At 39.6% G+C, this 20,514-nt stretch overlaps 2 protein-coding genes across 2 annotated transcripts; one reads left to right on the top strand and one right to left on the bottom strand.

Annotated features, from left to right (window-relative positions):
* Positions 1-172: 172 nt before the first annotated feature.
* Positions 173-5,682, bottom strand: LOC117289950 (IgGFc-binding protein-like). The gene is made up of 4 exons (XM_033771158.1): positions 5,509-5,682; positions 2,295-3,701; positions 1,439-1,526; positions 173-494 (listed from the first exon to the last, which is right to left on the bottom strand). The coding sequence occupies exons 1-4, from the start codon at positions 5,570-5,572 to the stop codon at positions 269-271; spliced, it is 1,785 nt and encodes a 594-aa protein (XP_033627049.1). The 5' UTR covers positions 5,573-5,682; the 3' UTR covers positions 173-268.
* A 3,670-nt stretch (positions 5,683-9,352) lies between these two features.
* Positions 9,353-19,634, top strand: LOC117290711 (carboxypeptidase B-like). Its single transcript, XM_033772246.1, has 10 exons — positions 9,353-9,722; positions 11,098-11,179; positions 12,049-12,267; positions 13,003-13,101; positions 13,263-13,364; positions 15,083-15,193; positions 16,236-16,326; positions 17,577-17,791; positions 18,452-18,536; positions 19,142-19,634. The coding sequence occupies exons 1-10, from the start codon at positions 9,661-9,663 to the stop codon at positions 19,333-19,335; spliced, it is 1,260 nt and encodes a 419-aa protein (XP_033628137.1). The 5' UTR covers positions 9,353-9,660; the 3' UTR covers positions 19,336-19,634.
* Positions 19,635-20,514: the final 880 nt, after the last annotated feature.

The following is a 20,514-nucleotide window of genomic DNA, read 5'->3' as shown; positions in this document are numbered from 1 at the left end:
CCTTTTACCAAATCCTGGCAAAAACCTATCACATGAAGTTGTGTGCTTTCAGATGCTTAATTTATATCTAATTCTGAGAGGTCTCGAAATAAAATCCAACAATTTTAGTGGAAAATTATTTCTTTCTACGTTACTTTCAGAGGGAGCCGTTTCTCAAAATGTTGTTCTACATTGCTCGTTACCAAGTAAGTTTTTATGATGATATTTTGAGTAATTACCAGTAGTGTCCACTGTCTTTAACAGTTTGTTAAACAGTTTTGTAGTATCTCTATTTCTTCCTCATACGGTCGGCGCGTTCCTGTCTTGACGTTCTCCTCGTATTTGGTGAAGGCATCGGCGAACCAGGTATCATTGAAGGGGATAAACTATCACGCCTGATAATGAGTTCAGGCGGCGGTGAACTGGGAGTCTCGAAGGCTGCTATAGTTATCTCCGGAGGAGGTGGTGGTAGTGGCAGTCCAGTTTGTCCAAATGCGATCTGTTGCTTGTTCAATCTAGGAGAACCATGAAAAAGTGAATGTTAAAACCTTACTACACCATTTCACGGATTACGTTATACAAACATAGATATTGTTTCAGGTGGCATTATTTCTGTAGTATTATATAGAATTGCCATCCTCAAAATGTTACATTTGTTGTTTATTAAGGAATCCATTTTATAATCAAGTATAGAAGAAGAAAACAAATCCAATTGAAAAGCACTACGACATCGGCAACTGATGTACAGCAAAACAAAATTGCTTCCCTGTGCGAGAGTTTGAGTGGGAGACTTTTTAACGCTAGGTGGCAGCAGACCCTACCAGGTAAATTTCCATTGTTTACATTTGAGCATGCACACAGAACAAAGAATTTCCCGGAATGTCTGCTGCCACCGACTCGGTTGCTGGATGATGCTTCAGTACTGCCTTGGAAGTTAACTGTAGTTGGGCTTGTTCAAAGGTAAGCGAAGGCGGGAACTCTAAGCCCAACTACCAGTTAGTCTCCAACGCAGCTGAAGCAGCACCCGTCAACATAGTGTCCCCCCCCCCCCCCGAAGACAATCAGAGCAGACCGCATGGTCTAAACGTTGAGTGGTCAATCAATCTCAAAAAGACATGGTGCTTGGACAAAACATCGCTTGATTATACTCCAATCACGACAAGTTTCAAATCCTACCAACTCAAGATTCGCCAGTGATAACTATATTGAAGTCTTTGATTTAAGGCATTGGATGGTGAGGTAACACCGTGTGTGTTTCTGCTGCCATGTAGAATTTGTTCTTTAGAGTACCGCTGAGTAGATTTCTCGGATTACGGTTCGGTAGACTTCTCATTTCTGAAAAGAACTGTCGTGCTTTTTTTTGTATATACATGTGTAGTCTGTAGTTGAAATGTAGTGATTTAAGTTTTTTCTCTACAAGGGGTCAGAGGTAGCCCCTCACATACACTACTATACTTACGATGTCCTTCCGATAACGAAGTAACGAAATAGTTGCAGTAGAATCATTGCCGCGACTGCAACTCCAGCGCAGATGAAAATGAGGTTATCTGTTCAGGTACAACAAAATCAACGTTACACTGAGATCCAACGTGAACTTCCTATATAACTTTGTCAATGGTAAACAAAGACACTGGACACCTTTTGTAATTGTCAAAGACAAGTCTTTTCACGTTGTGTATCTCATATATGCAAAAAATTACAAACCTGTGAAAATTTGAACTTAATTGGTCGTCGAAGTTGTGAGATAATAATGGAAGAAAAAACACCCTTGTCACACGAAGTTGCGTGCTTTCATGCTTGATTTCGAGACCTTACGCGAGAGGTCTCGAAATCAAATATTTTACTGAGAAATTACTTCTTTCTCAAAAATTATACGTTACCTCACAGGGAGCCCTTTCTCACAATGTTTTATACTAACAACAGCTCTTCATTGCTTGTTACCAAGTAAGTTCTTATGATAACAATTATTTTGAGAATAATACAATTACCAATAGTGTCCAGTGCAATGTTAACTTTATTAAGTATGCACTTTTATGACAACAATGGTTCGATTCCTGAATGCCTGGCAAACCAAAACACCTGCAATTAGACTACTGATACATTGAAAATAAAATAATTATTACAAATCACGTGATTGTTTAAACAGTGGGCTACATGAGATTCAGTTGACTCTTAAAGGCTGTGGCGTGGTGCTTGTTAATTTGTTGGTGGTATTTGCTTGTTTGTTTGTTAGTTTGTTAGTTTGTTGTTGTTCTTGTTCTCTCGAAATTTCGTCAAACGGTAATAAACCGAAACTCGAGTCCCCAATTGCTTACCATAGCTCACACAATCTGTATTGATGCATTCTTCAATGGTTTTAACCTCGGTTACATTACATGGAATGTGCACTTCGATGATCCCTCTCCTGCAATCATAGTACTGGATGCTGCTACTGGGTAACAAGTACTCGCAGACGATCTGGGTTGTGGCAAGGCCCGCCGGCCACGCGTACGAATTGCCCTGGGCAAAACCATATGCAATGGCGACGAAGCTCTCAAACCCTTGCGGCCCCGGGGCGACGGTGTGCATTCCGTGGTCAATGTGAAAGCCAACGGCACAGTAATCTGAACGGTCTACCCGGACGATCCGATCAGCGGAGACGATGTCTCGAATCACCTCCCCGTCTAGTGTCAGGTTGGAGTAGTACATCTCTTTGCACGGGGCGTAGATATTCACGTAGTTCTCGACTGTCTGTAAGTCTTTTGTGGTGTTATAAGTTGGTAGTTTTACCAGGTTAACACTCTGCTCCATTGGAGGTACAATCGTCATTGCCGGATCCCCGTTTACATTATCAGCTGCAAAGCTCTTGGCATACTGTATAACAAGCACAGGTTTGTCAGACTGAATGAAACTTGTTTGGCCATGCAAAATTTCGAAGTCCCGGAACTCTTTCTCTTTTACAATGAACGTCTGAGATTTGACGGTTACTTCCGTGTTGTCGCGTCCAGCGATGACCCGGTAAATATCACCCGAAGAACGGCCCAAAAATGTCATGATCACGAACGTTTTGCCCCACTGAGTGAAAGGGGGAAGCATCTCGGCAAGATGGTCGCACGTCAACACACCCACCGGGACAAACGCGCACCTGTTCCCACTTAAAACGGCTAGAGGTTTATTAGACGTGATCTTGGTTCCACTCAAGTCTTTGTCACTTTCCAGCAAGAACACCTCGTACTTACTTGCGTCAATAGTGATCAGTCGTCCCGGTTGAACGTCGATTTTTTTGTAGACCACATGGTTTGATAACTGAATGTGAATCACAGTGTCATCCTCAGTAGCAATGAAAAGCATCTGTGAAGACAAGGAGGGTTCATAAGTTGCGACGAAGTATTCAGTTCCCAGAGACCTTTTGGGTAGAACCGTGAACCCGTCCATTGAGCGGTCGTGTGCGTCGTTGATGGCGTACACTGCAATATCGTCATCGGCATTCACGATGATGACAGATAGGTCTGGCGATTCGCCGTATGGTACCAGCTCACGAGGCAGTGTTATTTGCTTGGAGCTGTCCAAGCCCTGCAGATGAACGGTTTGCAAGAGCCCGTGTACCGGTGTACTGATGTGGACGGTGACGTTCTCGTGGTCCAGTGGGGACATGTTTGTGATGATAACCGATGGGTCGGCATTTGGCCGGTAGTTTTCAGCAAACCCAAAGATGAATTCTCGTCCAACGTTAGTTTGCAGTGCTGAAAGAAGAAAGAAATAACTATTGTTAAATAATAGCAATACTGACCACCAAGGGGCGTATCAAAGCGCACAGAATGTTGGGGAGAACCCCCTTACTCTTTTCGGTAAGTGCACTGGGTTATTTTACGTGCGTTACACAACACACGGGACCAACTGCTTTACGTCTTATCCGAAGTAAACAAGAAACTTTGCAGACCGAGTTTGTATTATGATGTCTTTATGGCACGCGGTACTCCTTTCCACAGAGCCCAGTTGCGTAGAAGTGAGCAAAATAAATATGCTTTCACAAGAGGTTACCCGCCAAAATATGTTTTTCACATGTACCATCTGTGGGCATTCTGCTCATTTTTAACTAAGCAGAAAAATGTAAACAGTAAAGCAGAAAATTGTTTACCAATTAAGCATACAAAGGTAGCACGGCCTAGATCTGGATGACATTGCACCAAATCAATGTTCTTATTTAAAGGCCGTGGACACTATTGGTAATTGTCAAAGACTAGCCTCCACATAGTTGGTGTATCTCAACATATGCATAAAAGAATGAGCCTGTGAAAATTTGAGCTCAATCGGTCATCGAACTTGCGAGATATGAATGAAAGAAAAAACACCCTTGTCACACGAAGGTGTGTGCGTTTAGATGGTTAATTTCGAGACCTCAAGTTCTAAATCTGAGGTCTTGAAATCAAATTCGTGGAAAATTACTTCTTTCTCGAAAACTATGGCACTTCAGAGGGTGCCGTTTCTCACAATCTTTTATACCATCAACCTCTCCCCATTACTCGTCACCAAGTAAGGTTTTATGCTAATAATTGTTTTGAGTATAGTGTCCACTGCCTTTAACGTTGGCCTACGCGTAAACATTATTTGATTTGGAACCAGTATGTTTTTTTCCCCAAAAATAAAATTGGAACTTCAATTCCAGTTAAAAAAGTTGTAGTATATGAGCGGGCCCATCTAAGTATTACCAAAACTATCGGTAACCGTATGCATACTTTTCATAGGCCTATAAATTAGCCCTATATAGAACTCTTCCTCGCTGCTGTACACATTACTAAAAGGCCGTCAGGGCTAATGTCTATATGTAAAAGTGCACAGCCACAATCACGGATACCACTTCTTGTTCAAAGACACCAAATGAACAACAAATAAATATTGAGTATAGGCCTAACTCTTGTACTTGACAAACTCAGCACTTTTTATTTACCAACGACACACTGATTGTTTTAAATTACATTGAGATTACTGCTATAGACCTACATAAGTGGTTTTCAAACTGTTGTTCGGGCACGGACGGTTAGGGTTAGGGTTAGGGTTAGCTGTGTACATATTATAAGGTGTACCCTAATGGCAGATTGATAATCATGTATATTGAATTAATAGGCTTAAGTATTAGTAAACCACTTAGTAAGCTTTAGAGCTTTACGATCTTCAGGACTGTTGCATCACCACGAAATCCCCCACAACAAACTAATATAAACACGGTCGGTACAATGATTAGAGAATAGATGCTTATAGGTAATACTTTACTATATACTCATAAACCACCGCTGAATTGTCAAAACAGCTACCGTTTCTTCATAAACAAAGCAGACGTGTCATACTGCTACTACAAACTTTTGTTCATAACATGCATGTACGAACGAAACATGTAGGCCTAGGCCTTCCCATGATTGTAGCTGTGCACACTATATTACTAACCATCAAAAGGGGGTATATGAACGAGTAAATGTTAGCATGGAGGAATACATTTCTACATGATGTAGTAGACCTACACCGAGTTTTAAGATCTTCCGGAACTATACTCACCAGATACTGCTGAATCGCCAAGAAATCCCCCACAACAAACTAATATAAACACGGTCGGTAACATATTGGTTGGAGAACAGTTAGATGCTTATATTAGTTACTCAGTCGGGTGCTTAATTGGGCCTACTTGGGCTTTACATAACCACTGCTGAGTTGTCAAAAACAGCTACCGTTTCTTCCTATAGGCAAACCGACCTTCACAGGTGTATACATTGGAATATGAAAAGGCCCATGTCGAGGTTTATTTCATAGGTATTCCTTTGTGCTTAACTGAATTGGTGCCTCTACCGTACCAAACTCTTTTCATTTTAACCAACCATGCGGCTGTGTTTGTTATTCAAGACTTTTCTGTATGTGCCGCAGTAAAATTGAAATGTCACGGAAAGATAAACAAAACTGAGGCCTGTGTGATTTCTACGGTGTGATGTGCATTCACTTCGATTGAACAAAAATTCTTTCCTTTAGAAATGTTGGTAAAAATTCAGATTATTAACGTGATCTTCATATTATGATTACCGAGTAGTACTTAAAATTGGCGTACAAAGCATTTTTATACTCATGTAGCTGACACTAAATGCCAAGTATGCATTCGCTAAATTTTGCAGTGGCAGGAAAGCTACATCACCCTAGTACGTACGCTCCTAACTTCCTTGGCCCAATTTCATAGAGCTGCTTAAGCAAAACTTTTTGCTTAAGCACAAAATTCATTGCTTAGTAAAATCAGATTACCGGCCAAGACTCCACTCAACTGTAATGCTAAGTAAACAACAGCTTAATACTAGTCTTAAGCAATGTATATGGCAGGAAATTTTGGCCAGTAACATGTGTAATATAAGCGAGCTATTTTCGTGCTTAAGCAATTTGTTTGCTTAAGCAGCTCTATGAAATTGGCCCCTGGTGTGATGCACAGATCTGCACTCAGTGTAAAAGTGAAAACATTATGAGTACAGCCGTGTACAGTACAATAAACTTCCAGCACTGATGCAATCGTGTCGCTACAAAACACCAGAAATCTATTGTTCTATATTAAAGACAGCGGACACTATTGGTAATTGTCAAAGACTACTCTCCACAGTTGGTGTATCTCAACATATGCATAAAATAACAAAGCTGTGAAAAATTAATAATAATAATACACAGTTTTTATAAAGCGCTTCACACAAAAAGCCTCGAAGCGCTTTACAAGAAAAAAAAAAAAACCAATATTACAAATTAACATAATTAAAGATAAGCATATATACACAGAAAGCGGCAGAAAACAACAGAGAACTAATTGAATAAATAGGTTTTGAGGAGTGATTTGAATTGATTAGCAGTTTGGGCAGTTGTTATGTGGTTTGGCAGAGAGTTCCAGAGTACAGGTGATGAGTGTGCGAAAGAGCGATGACCGTATGTCTGTGTACGTGTGACTGGTGTTTGAAGTTGGGATGAAGAGGCAGATCGAAGAGCTCGAGATGGTTTGTGAGTGTGAATGAGTTCTTGAAGATACTCAGGTGAAGATCCATTGATGCACTTGTATGTAATAATGAGAAGCTTGAATTGGATTCGTTTGCAGACCGGTAACCAGTGAAGTGATCTGAGTATCGGTGTGATGTGATGCCGGGATGGTGTACGCGTGACGAGTCTGGCAGCAGAGTTCTGAATTCGCTGAAGTTTAGAAACTAGCGAATCCGGTAGACAGTGCAGAAGGCTGTTGCAAAAATCCAGGCGACAAGAAACAAAAGCATGAACAAGTTTTTCAGTTGTTTCTTGATCGACTGATTTCCGGATTGTTCCAATCTTGTGGAGAGCTAGAGAGGATGAGCGGCAGATGTTGTTGATGTGAGTGTGCATTTTGAGATTCGGAGTAACAGTGATTCCAAGATTGCGAGCACCACTGATGACAGGTTTTATGAGAGATTTACCAATACGGATACTTGTAATGGGTGAATGTTGTCTAAACTGGGAGGTTACATGGATTACTTCGGTCTTAGAGTCGTTTAGTTTAAGTCGGTTTGCTGTGGACCAAGACTTGATATGCAAGAGACAGGACTCCATCCTCTCTATTGCAGCAGGTCGCTGAGCTTCAGTTGTGGTTGTGTACAGTTGAATGTCATCCGTGTAAACCATACATTTAATGCCGTAGGATGCGATGATGTCCTCAAGAGGTGATGTGTACAAGGTGAAACACATGGGACCCAGGACGGAACCCTGTGGCACTCCTGTATTGACAAGACAAAAGGGCGAGAAGGCATGATTGATGTTGACAGATTGATGACGCATATAGAGAAATATGATGAGAACCAGTTCAATGCAAGATCCGTGATGCCATAATTCTGTTCAAGACGATTGAGCATGTCATTGTGATCGATAGTGTCAAACGCTGCCGAATAGTCGAGGAGTACCAGAATTGACTCCTCGCCGTTATCGGCGGCGAGAAGCAAGTCGTTGTAGACTCGAAAAAGTGCCGTCTCTACACTCCTACCTTTGCGAAAGGCCGATTGAAGTTTGGTAGTCAGAGAATATGTGGCACTGTGACTCCGAACCTGTGCAGCCACTGCCCGTTCGATGGTTTTCGCTAAGAACTTCAAGTTAGCGATAGGCCTGTAATTGCTGAGGACGTCGGGGTCAGCAGACTGTTTTTTGATCAGCGGCGTAATATGAGCAAATTTAAGTGCATCAGGGAAAACACCCATTTGGAAACTCATGTTGATGATCTTGGTTATAGTTGGAGTGAGTTCATTTATACTGGATTTGAGCAGCCAGGTTGGTATTGGATCGAGTTTACAGGATTTGGGTTGCGACTCCATGACGAGTTTCTTGACGGAGAACTCAGACAAGGGAAACTGGTCAAACACAGATCTTGTGTATGGCTCTGGATCAGTAACAATGTTTACAGGTGAGATGTATACATTGTTACTGATCCAGAGCCATACACAAATTGAGCTCAATCGGTCGTCGAAGTTGCGAGATAATAATGAAAGAAAAAAAACACCCTTGTCACATGAAGTTGTGTGCTTTCAGATGCTTGATTTCGAGACCTCAAATAGTGTCCAGTGCTTTTGAGGGCGAGGGTTCAGTTGATCGTAGTTTGAGGGGTCACAAACCTGTCAGTTGTTTGCTTTGTCCCAAAAGAGATCATGCACGTTTTATTATATTGTTTTTAGTGGTCAATCATAAATGTATCTATGTGGTCAATAGGTTTACGTGTACTCGCCGCCTCTCCTAAAATGCGCACAATGACATTGACCAATAATGACACAATACATTTTGTGTACAACGTCTATGGGAGGTTCTTAAATACAGGGACAAAGAAAAGAACAAAAGATGTCCCCACAGGGGGATGTGTCGTGTGTGTTTTTGTTCTAACGAGTAAATTTTGTGTGAACAGAGACGATTCACTCAAGCGGGATTTGAACCTGCAATTCGCCAGATTTACGTGCGAGTGCTCTACCATCTGACGGTTAATACTAATAATTATTATTAATGCTCCAGTATTTTGAACCGGTGTGACAGGAGATTCTGTCCCCCATACGGCGTACTGTGTACAAACTACTTCTGATGGTGCCCTATTTTAAACCCCGCTCCTTCAGCCCACGTTAACTCTCAAGGGACAGAATCTTCGGCGAACCGATTTCCCTGAGACACCGGTCATGTAATGACGTGTCAACAAATAATCACAGCAAAACAAAACAAAAACCATGGTCAGTTTGTGTATCCGTTTGAAAGCGTTGAAACGATAATTTGCTGGTACAAGCTTATCAACAGCTATTTGAAGGTATTGCTATGTTCGAATATGCGGGTCAATATAGCTAAACTGGATGCATTCATTTGGTGTTGTGTATTTTCATGTGCGAACCCTCACTCATAGGATGTCTTGATATGTATGCCTATACATTGTATTTAGCAAAGACAGCTGATTTCTCCCACGATGATCACACTATCTTACAGATGTGTCTAAATTGCTGAACTCCCACGATACTTGCTCCTGAGAAATGCAGTGCTAATAACTTGTACATACACCATAATATAACATTTTTGCTGATCGGATGATAGAAGAGCCGTAATCCCATGTACTACGTACTACAGGACTCGATTGTTTAAAAGGCTGCAGCCTGGTGATGTTGAGGCACACTTTAGAAACTCGTTGTTTAGAGGAGTTCACGCTTCAAGATGAAATTGTTCATTGTGCTTGCCGCCGTTTTGGTGTGCGCTGTTGCTGTTCGATATGATGGGTAAGTAACTGTCTTTCAATTATTATCAAACCGTATATTGCTTAAAGTTGCACACGATTCTGTATATAAATGTGCAGGTTTTAATTTTAATTTTATAATAACGGGTTAATTTTAACTGCAATGTTTCATTTTTTGTTATTTTTCAAGTGTACAGCTTAAAAATGTCATTTATAGTCCGAAAATTGCTATCGAAACAGGATTTTAAATCAAAACGTTTTTCTTTGACCACTTTCTCCTCCGTGAAAACATGCTTTAGATGTACGATTCAATCTAATTTTGATAGGCTAACATTTAACCAAAATTAAATTTTGATTGTATTTGCATTGTAGGCCTATTATGTCGCATATATTTTTGTCATGTTTGAGTTTCAAGGGATACACAAATCGATCCTCTATTCTTTTCTTCGTTCAGAAATATTTTTATTGAAAAAAACAGCATAATTTGAAACATTTGCACAACAACTTTAAGAAAAGTGGCCATATATTACCGGGAAAATGTAGTTCTAAATGAACCCAAAATGTACTTAATTCCGTTTAATTATAATTGTGTGTCTATAGCTTGGTATGTTGGAATTTTCATTTAGTTTTGCTATTGTGTGATTGGTTATCTTCCAATTAAATCTGGTTTTAAACTTTTATAGGAGAACAGTTTCCTTATTGTTGTATTTTTCTAAGCATTCAGCCTATAGTCTTTAGGCCTACTTATAGTTATCATGATTTTAATATAATTGTGAATGTTTTTATTTTAAATATAACTTACGGTTCTTGTTTGCCTTGGATTTGCCTTTTTCGTCATTTTAAAATCATGTGCTTTTTCAAAGTACAGTTCAAAGCAACTTTGCCTCTGGCTATACGTTTTAATATACCGTAAATAATAACTATGAGTAATAATATGAATTGAAAAAAAAACATATTTAGGCTACCGGAAGAAGGTGACAAAATTAGTACTGGTATGATTAAAAGCACCGGACACCTTTGGTAATAATATTGGCAAAAACAAGGATCATCACTTGGTGTTTACCCAACATATGCATACAAATCACAAAGTTGTCAAAACTTGGGCTCAATTGGTTATCGAATTTGCAAGAGAATCATAAAAGACAACAAAATACCTTAGTTGCATTACTTCGTGTGCTTTCAGATGCAAAACATTAAAGGCTTCAGCTAAAGTATTTTATTATTTGAGTGAGAAATTACCTGTTTCTTAAAAAAAAACTACGCTACTTCAGAGGAAACCGTTTCTCACAATGTGTTATACTATCAACAGCTCTCCATTGCTCGTTACCAAGTAAGTTTTTATGCTAACAATTATTTTGAGCAATTACAAATATAGTGTCCAGTGCTTTTAAAAATATAACAATATTTTCAATATTCAGGTATCAGACACTCCGCATACAGCCACGTGATCCGTCTGAGCTAGAATGGCTGAATTCATTGAAAGATGACTTTGCCTCTAAGGTAGAAAACTAAATTCTTTCAAATCAATTATTACGCTATGAAAAAACATCCAATTATCGCACAAATTAATTGGGCTATGGCGAGATTTTATTGCGGTAGGCCCCGAATTCTTTCACTTCATTTATAATTTTTGAAAATAATTAAAAGTTTCGCAAATGTTAATTGTACAAATGTGAGCTTTTATTCTGAAGCTTCCAATGAAATAAACAAAGTGATGGTGATCTGGTTTTTCTTCCTTTGGTAGATGGCACAACCGGGTAGTTTAACAGTGTTTTGACGTAACCTATAGACTCTGGTTATTTAAGGGCCGTTCAAAAAAGTCAATCATAACAAATTTCTTTTTGAAATAAAAAGGAACTCGAAATTGTGAGTGGTCAAAAGAAATAATTGAAAATCGAATTTTCATTTTTTGTTTAAAAACAACATACAAATACCAACAAACGAGAAAGCTCGTCATCATTCTTGAATAAACTACAAAACGTTTGTTCAAGCCAGGAAAAGTCATTGAAAACGACCGAGATTGGAGATCTTTGATTTAAAATAGGCCCATGGTTCACTTGAGGTATTTCTCTGTTCTTCAGTGTTTGTAGATTATAGCATTAGGCCATTGAATATTTTAAAATCGAAGTTTGGGGTGGGTGGTTGTGTCAAAACAATTTCGAAAACAACATTGAGATTTATTTACATTATTGACTACTCTGAATGTCCCCTTATGTAGCTTGTTATAATTTAGGAACCACAAACATGCATTGAGAATTAAATTATCAATTTAATATAGTCTCGTTTCAGTCTCGTTTGTTTGTGACAAAATTTGACTAACTTATACCAAGAGAACGAAAGTTTTAAAAACAATTTTGTTTCTTCCACAGCTTGATTTCTGGCAGAACACCGGACGCCTTGACCGCCCCGTTGACGTAATGGTATCGCCCGCACTCCAGACTTTCCTCAAAGAAGCCCTCGAAGTTCGTGGCATCTCCTACGACGTCATGATCGATGACGTTCAAGTCGTCGCCGATTCGCAGATGCACCGTGACGTCAGCATCAGCGCCGCGTCATTCGACTACACGATTTATCACACATACGCCGAGGTATCCATTGTTAAAGTCAATCCATTTAACATGTGATGACCAGGTTTTAGAGAAAAAATAGCTTGCAATGTTTTGTTTCGTCCGAATGTTTTTTTTGTAACCTTCACAACTGAAGAACAATAGGCCTAATAATTTGGTTTAACCCTTACACTGACGAGTGTTAGCACAGTAACACTTTCCAGAGTTCTGTGGAAAAAAAACCCAGGCATATTACTCTGGTGGGTTCGAACCCACGACCGTTGTAGACAAAATGACTTACCAACAAGGAGCAAAGAAGTCGAATTGGAGAAAGAAAAAAAAACAAGAAGCGATGACCATAACCACGCCAATGCACATTGAAACCCCACACAGGTGTGTTGCTCACTGTATTAAGTTTCCTTTGTCTTGAAAATCCTTAACGAAATTTTTTATCTTGAACACTGAAACTGTAATTAACACTATGTTTACGTGTGCAAGTTCACATCGTGTTTAAATTCCCAACATTATGTTGACTTCACTGTTCACAGTAAACAATTCGCAATAATTTCAACACAGGCACCCGCAGTAAACATCCAGTGCTCCATTTTTGGAGTCAAAATGACACACATGCTGAAAAATGCTGAAATTGACGGCGTTCTCACTGCGTCGACAAGGAGTCAATAGGGGAACGCATCAGTTCTTAAACGAGCCTGACTGTGTATTCGCATTTTTGTTGTTCAAGAAGTGACGCGAAAATTTGTTTATTCCTGTTTACAGATCCAGCAATGGGTTAAGGACTTTGCAGCCGAATACAGCTTTGTACAGAACTTCCAGATCGCCACGTCATTCGAAGGCCGTCCAATCAACGCTATCAAGGTAGGTCAGCTTTCTTAAAATCTCGTTGCTCGCCGGAAATAGTATTCCCTTACATATTGTTTAAAAGTATGTAATTATGTTGGTTTTCCCAGCCAATTTCAGCTGGTCACTTTGCTGGAAAAGTTTGTTTTAACTATGAGTACATTTGGGTTATCCTTCAGATGGGAACAGCCGGATTCCAAAAGCCCGCTATTTACTGGCAGGGTGGTATCCACGCTCGTGAATGGGTGTCTCCTGCTACTGTCATGTTCATCGCCAAATCCGTAAGTTCACATGTACACATTTTCATTATGTAAAACCTGAATGCCAGTTGATGACGTAAACAGCAGCCATATCGGGAAACTTCCTCTGGGAAAGTATACCTTTGTTTTTTTTACCGTTTGATTGTTATAGTCCTATGCCTATATAGGCCTATAATAATTTATTCAACGATAATATCTGTGAAAATTTCATCCTAAAATGTGGTTGGGTTTTGATGATAACGCCGAACATCCGGAGCGATTATGCCCGCGCGGGAAGAATAATCCATATAACCGAATACACAATCTGAGAGAAAATAATTATTATGTTGCGATAAAAGCTAACATAATTACATTACTTCAAAGTGAAATGGTTCTCAAAAATGTTTTATCCAAACCGTAGTTTACATTGCAACTATTGTTAGGACTGATTACCAACACTGCTGAATGCGCCGTAGCACCTTGGAATTCATCACTCCAATAACCTATCTTTCTGAAAGTTTGTGTATATACTCAGCGCCTTGAGTACCTTGTAAGGTAGATACGTCTTCGATATAATATTAAACGTCTCTTCCTTTAGGCCACACGTTAAACGGGAGCAAAATAATGGGCTCAATCTTATTAAAGGCAGTGGACACTATTGGTAATTACTCAAAATAATTATTAGCATAAAACCTTTCTTTGTGACGAGGAATGGGGAGAGGTGGATGGTATACAACATTGTGAGAAACGGCTCCCTCTGAAGTGCCATAGTTTTCGAGAAAGAAGTAATTTTCCACGAATTTGATTTCGAGACCTCATATTTAGAACTTGAGTTCTCGAAATCAACCATCTCCGCACACAATTTCGTGTGACAAGGGTGTTTCTTCTTTCATTATTTTATCGCAACTTTGATGACCGATTGAGCTCAAATTTTGACAGGTTTCTTGTTTTATGCATATGTTGAGATACACCAAGTGACAAGACTGGTCTTTGACAATTACCATTAGTGTCCACTGTCTTTAAAAAACAAAACGCCACGGGGCGGCAGACACCATTACCCAAATAGTTTCATTGTGCCCACCATATCTCAAAATAGCTTATACATAGTTATAGTCGCCATGCATGTTGTGTGTTGCTTGCGGCGTCAGATAAAGCCATACAAATAAAGTCACGGCAGTTTAATGACCACGCACTATTAATTTAAAGATGATTTAACCTCGATGTTAAAAAATACTATTACATATGATGGTAGGCATTTTTCTGTTCAAATCCGTCGTTCAATTGGGCTCTTCACGTTATTTTTTAGCTGTTGTCGTCTACGCTATGTATGACAGAAACCCTCATAAAAGATGTTTAGGCCAATTTTATGGATAAAAATGGTAACCAAAATGTTAACCAACTATAATAAAACTTTAACCAAGCTAGGTGAACCGCCCAAACAGTTGGGAAAAGTGCTATTAAACGAACCCGTGCTAACGAACCAGCTTTTTAATGAATGATTGGTCAAAAAATTAAACCAATTGTTGTTTAGATACTGCACTTTACTCAACCTGTTGTGTAAAAAAGTAGGGCATTTTGGAGAAAGGGTTGGGCATTAGTTGGTTGCAATTCATGCCCACTTATATTGACCATCAGCCCCTGTTGGTCGCAATCTGTCGTATGTTAACCAAAGTAGTAACAATTTACCCAAGTAAATAACCAAAATCGAAAATATGTTTACCCAAAATTTATTTGTTAACTGGTAACTTTTTCCCCCACAGCTTGCTGAAGAATACGGTACCGATGACACTGTAACAAAGATGTTGGACACCTTTGATATCTACATTGTGCCCTCATTGAACGTCGATGGCTACACTTACACATGGACTAACGTACGTAAAGTCTAAAGTATTTATAATTCTCGGTAACATCACATAACAATTTACAAAAAACACCCTTATTAGTGTAGCATTCTTTTGTGCCTTTTCACTAAACAGTTTCCCCATAATTATAGACTTTGTATACAAATTTCCTCGTGGAGCACCCGGTCTTACAAAATTCCATATGGAGATTGTTTATTCTTTTCCATTTGTTTGTCCCGGTTCTCCATATGGTATCTAAAATTAGTCCATAATCCTTCATTGGTCCTGAACAGAACTAATGGTGTGACACATCTCTATGGCTTTATAAACTGCACCATCAAGAAACATGGATTCAAAAACTATATACGCAATACTTATTTTAGCCATTGTGAAATCAACAGTTATCTTAGTATAGGATTCGAACCCACAACCTATGATAGCTGCAACTGGGCCAAAATGATGGAATCGTCTTCCTCAATCTGTTCGTTTAACCAATTCCCAGAGTTCCTTCAAATCCCAATTAAAAACCTCCCTCTATCCTAAGTTACTCTAGATTGAATCGTTGTTAATTGCATTGTTTTTGTCTGTAAAATATGTAGTTTATCTTTTTGTTTGGTTGCTATTGTATTTCGTAAGCGCTTTGTATCGCTTTTGTAAAAAGCGCTATATAAGTAAGGTTATTATTATTATTATTATTATTATTATTATTATTATAGCAAGTCCTACGGAACCACTGGACCAGTGATCTTAGTTTTTAAAGCTACATCCCACTTTGGCTTGTCCCCAGCGCCTTGCCTTTAACCAAAGGCGCTGGGATGGGCAAACGTATTATGAGCACACTCTTTGGTTAAGTCAAGGCGCTCACAGTCCCTTCATCCACCACACTCACACTGCACGCATTACTGATTAACCCATTCCAGCAGTCCTGGATAGACTGGCCGTTAGGGCCGAGCGAATATCCCACTAATTATGCAAAAGATCCCACCATGCAAACATTTGAAACTATGCAATGGTAAAATACATGTCATTGTCACACTCTAAAGTTTCAACTTCTTTGATGTTAAAATTCAAGGATCGATTGTGGCGAAAGACCCGTTCAACATACGGTGCACAAGTATGTGTTGGAACAGACCCCAACAGAAACTACGATTACAGATGGGGTGGTAAGTACATATCAAACTATTCAGGCTATGAAAATTGTAGAGACAAACAAACCGTGTAGCGATTTTGCTCTGTCAATCGAATCCTATTGTGTAGAAATTGGCTACCTTCCCGAAGAAACTGTCAGACTAATTTAGGACACACAAACAATATGCACCACCCAAAATTGTGGAACAGTTCGGTACAACCAAAGTGCAATTCCTGTCAGGGTAGCGACGAGTTCTTCGACTGCCGTTTAAAACCGGCAGGGTCGTGGCCGTGCGATAAATGCCCCCGAGCCGAAGGCAAGAGCCTTTATCGCATGGCCACAACCCTGCAAAAAGGTATCACTTTTTATCCACCAAAATCTGAAGTTGAAAAGCGGACTGCAGTATTGCTTCCTGCGTGGACACAACCGCTCCATGCAAATTTTCGGCAATATCTCAAAAACGCCACTTTTAGAAATGAATTTGTACGTGTTAGTTTTATGGTATATCATTTACAACCATATCAGACTGAAACAAACAGTTGGCTCCAATAACAAAATGTAAACAATAAAAATTGTCTATTAGTCAGTTGCTAAAAATGTAAGTCACCTAATAAACCAGGAAATCAGATTGAACTTCTGAAGGCTTTGCTCATCACATAAAAGTTTTGCAGCGTGAGAGCGAAGCAGCTGCAATTTGAGATGATATCGTAATAGGTTTATAAACAAAAGCTCATTAGTTCACACTTTGTATAATAGGATTTCTTTAAGCACCCCTCAGTGGAAAGTTTGGAAAACAAAAACTTATGTTGGTCTATTGAATTTTGTTTTGTATTAATGTACACTCCCTCAGATAGGAGATGACAGTAGTTGAAACTTTTGAGGTGCTAGTATAATTCCCCTTGGCACCAAGCCTTCCTGATATAAAAATCGATGGATATTATAAAGTTGAATTAAAACAGTTTTAACCTAGTTTGAAATCAAAGAACAAAAATTGTATACGGCACTTTTACCGTGCATGTGTGTCTCGTATAAGTGAAGAATAATTGTTGAGCTTTTATACTCATTAATTGGTAACATTTTGACTACGTCAGTAGTTGGGTATTTTTTCACAAACTGAAATACACTTATTTCAGCTGCGATACCGTGAATTTGTGTCTCGTATGAAAACGTGTAGACCAATCAGCGTTGAGCTTTCATACTCATTTGGTAACATTTTGCATACGTCAGATATAATTGGGTACATTTGAACTGACTGATACATACTAATTACCCATTGACTTGCAGGACAAGGGGCCAGTACGCAGAAGTGCTCGGATACTTACCGTGGACCATCAGTCCACTCTGAGCCAGAGGTTGCCGGCACCACTTCCTTCCTTCTCAACCTTCAACAGACACAGACAGTTGTGAACTTCATCGACTTCCATGCCTACTCCCAACTGTTCCTTTCTCCTTGGTCATACTCAGCCTTTGCTGCTCTCCCAACTGAGAGCGTAGACCATGTAAGAATGTGTTAAAATACTCTTTTACACGGGCACCCCACGGTGCAATCATTGTTTTGTGGGCGTCGTGGCCGAGCGGTTAAGAGCACCGAATTCAAGCTCTGCTGATTCTGTTCAGCATAGTGTGGGTTCGAATCCCGGTCACGGCGTTGGCAACGTTTGCGCAAGTGGAACGCACCCCTGGTATCTGGCGTTCACGAGCCTAGAAGTGTGACGTCAGGTGTTGAGGCTACCTCCCGGAAAGCTACAACTTATGTTACATTGCTAGGGACATTAATCGACCATAAAAATATGGGTCTTACAGCTTTTCCGGAGTCCCATTAAATACACATGTGAAGACAATTTATTTATGGTCGAGTGTCTTGAACAGGACTCGAACCCACACTCCAATGACTACATGCCAACCTTTGAACAACTTTGGTTGATTTTGGCGCTATATAAATTCCCTCTGATTGATTGATTGATTGATTGATTGAACTTGAGACCGAGCGTGAAAGACCGCACACGCATTATCTTTGCTTCCCAGTCCTCAGTCATGAATGCTTCAGTTTCTATACACTCAAACTCTTCAAATACGTACACAACACGATTCCCAGTTATCTTTTTTTATCATTCATTTATAGTTCTTAACCGTCCTTTGTAACTTTGTTTTATATATAGGACGTTGCATCAGTAAAGGTTGTAAACGCTTTGAAGGCTGAGTTCGGAACTGAGTACACGTACGGACCATCTGCAAGAACCCTCTGTAAGTTGCGTAACGGTTAATGATCTGAAACGATAAACCTTGTTGTTGTCTTCATCCTGTATTACAAGTCAAGTATATAGAGTGATTTTCTTTTTTGTGATTTTCCTAGTACGACTAATAATAAACTGAAGACTTGGTTCAACAGAGCAAGGACGTCCTCTGGAGAAACGACTTGGTTTCACCTTAAAGAAAGGACGTCCTTTCTCTATGTTTTTATGTTTTTATTTTTTTTTATTTTAAGTTTTATACGTCACACAACCATTCACATTTTATTTTCTTCATGGAAAACTTCCGAGTTCATACAGATCCATGTTGAGAGCGAGCAACAAACATGATAAGTGGGCCTCATAGATACATGTATGTTTTGGTCTATCCCGAAAGAGGATTTTAAAAGTATAACTTTCGTTCGTCAAACTCGATGTTCGTACACCTCCTTTACATGATCAACAAAATCACAATCCTTGCGCTTGGCTCAATATTGTGGTGATATATTCCTCAAAATAAGCCATTCAATAGTAATCATAGTAATCACATAAAGTAATATTCCTCAATTTATTAAATGAGGATGGATTGGTGCATCAATATTTTGTCCTATATGTTCACAGATGCCGCTTCTGGATGCAGTGTGGACTGGGGATTCTCCGAACTGGGAGCCAAGTACTCGTATGTGATGGAACTGAGAGATACCGGAAAATTCGGCTTCCTCCTCCCAGCATCTCAGATCGAAGAGTCCGGTATTGAGACCTTCGCTGCCATGAAGGCTCTCGGAGGTCACCTCCTCAGCGAGTATGCTCCATAAGAATCTATCCAGAAGTAGAACTGTTATATACTATATTAAAAGCCTATACTGTATATTCTATTCTATAGTTAGGTCTGAATAAAACCACACCACAATGTTTATCCGCAAATCACGAAGGCCCTCTGAGGCCACCTCCTCACCAAATAATGCTCCATAAGAATCTATCCCGTAGTAGGACTGCTTTAGTTTACTGTACTATTCTATAATAAACTGTACTATGCTCTACTATAGTATTTTATAACACACCTCTTGCTTTTTCTGTATTCTGGTTGGCTGAAACACGGTCACGTGTGATGAACTAATATAGGCTAGTGATCGCGCGCGCGTGTTTTGCGGGAATGTACCAGAGCGGGCACTAGTCTTTGCAAATAGTGCCCGCGGTAACAGCGCCCTCTCTTGACTTGAACCGTGAACAAACTACAAAATTCCTTTTTCTGTTCTTATTTGACATTTTAAGACCGAGCTGTGTTATAAAACACATATTGACTGGCAATGAGGTAACTAGAGTGTACGTCTATTCCCCCTCGGGCCTGTGAGTGACCAGAAGAGCGACCCATTTTCCTAGGCCTTCGGCCTCGGGAAATAGGTCGCTCTTCTGGTCACTCAAAGTCCCTCGGGGGAATAGACGTACACTCTAGTTACCTCATTGCCAGTCAGTATGTGTATACTACATACTATATAGGTGTATGTTAAAGAAACCACACGTTATTTTGGTCAACCAGCATATTGGCCTATTGTGAGTCTTAGGCGCATCAAATTAATTGTTACCAAATAATGTTGAACAATAAATAAACCAAGGAATGATTTAGACTATTTCCCGTGTGTATGCTTCTATTCCTTTTAGAAATTTTGAGAATTCGATTTTGAGGGTCCCTAAATCTAGCATTGGTACCAACTTCGTGTGACAAGGATGTTTTTTCTTCTTCCATTATTATATCGCAACTTCGACGACCAATTGAGTTCAATTTTTCACAGGTTCTGTTATTTTATGCATGTTGAGATACACCAAATGAGCAGACTGGTCTTTGACAATTACTAAAGGTGTCCAGTGTCTTTTTTAAAGAGCATGCCACACTATGACTACAAGACCTGTTTAAAACAAACAATTGAGACAAGACAAACGGATCATAGTTAAAACAAACAGTTTACACACAATCCACTGGCAAAAAACAAAAACCA

This window comes from Asterias rubens, chromosome 5 (assembly GCF_902459465.1).
Source record: "Asterias rubens chromosome 5, eAstRub1.3, whole genome shotgun sequence".
NCBI lineage: Eukaryota > Metazoa > Echinodermata > Asteroidea > Forcipulatida > Asteriidae > Asterias > Asterias rubens.
The sequence above is the reverse complement of the archived record's forward strand: the minus strand, read 5'-3'. Positions and strand labels throughout refer to the sequence as shown.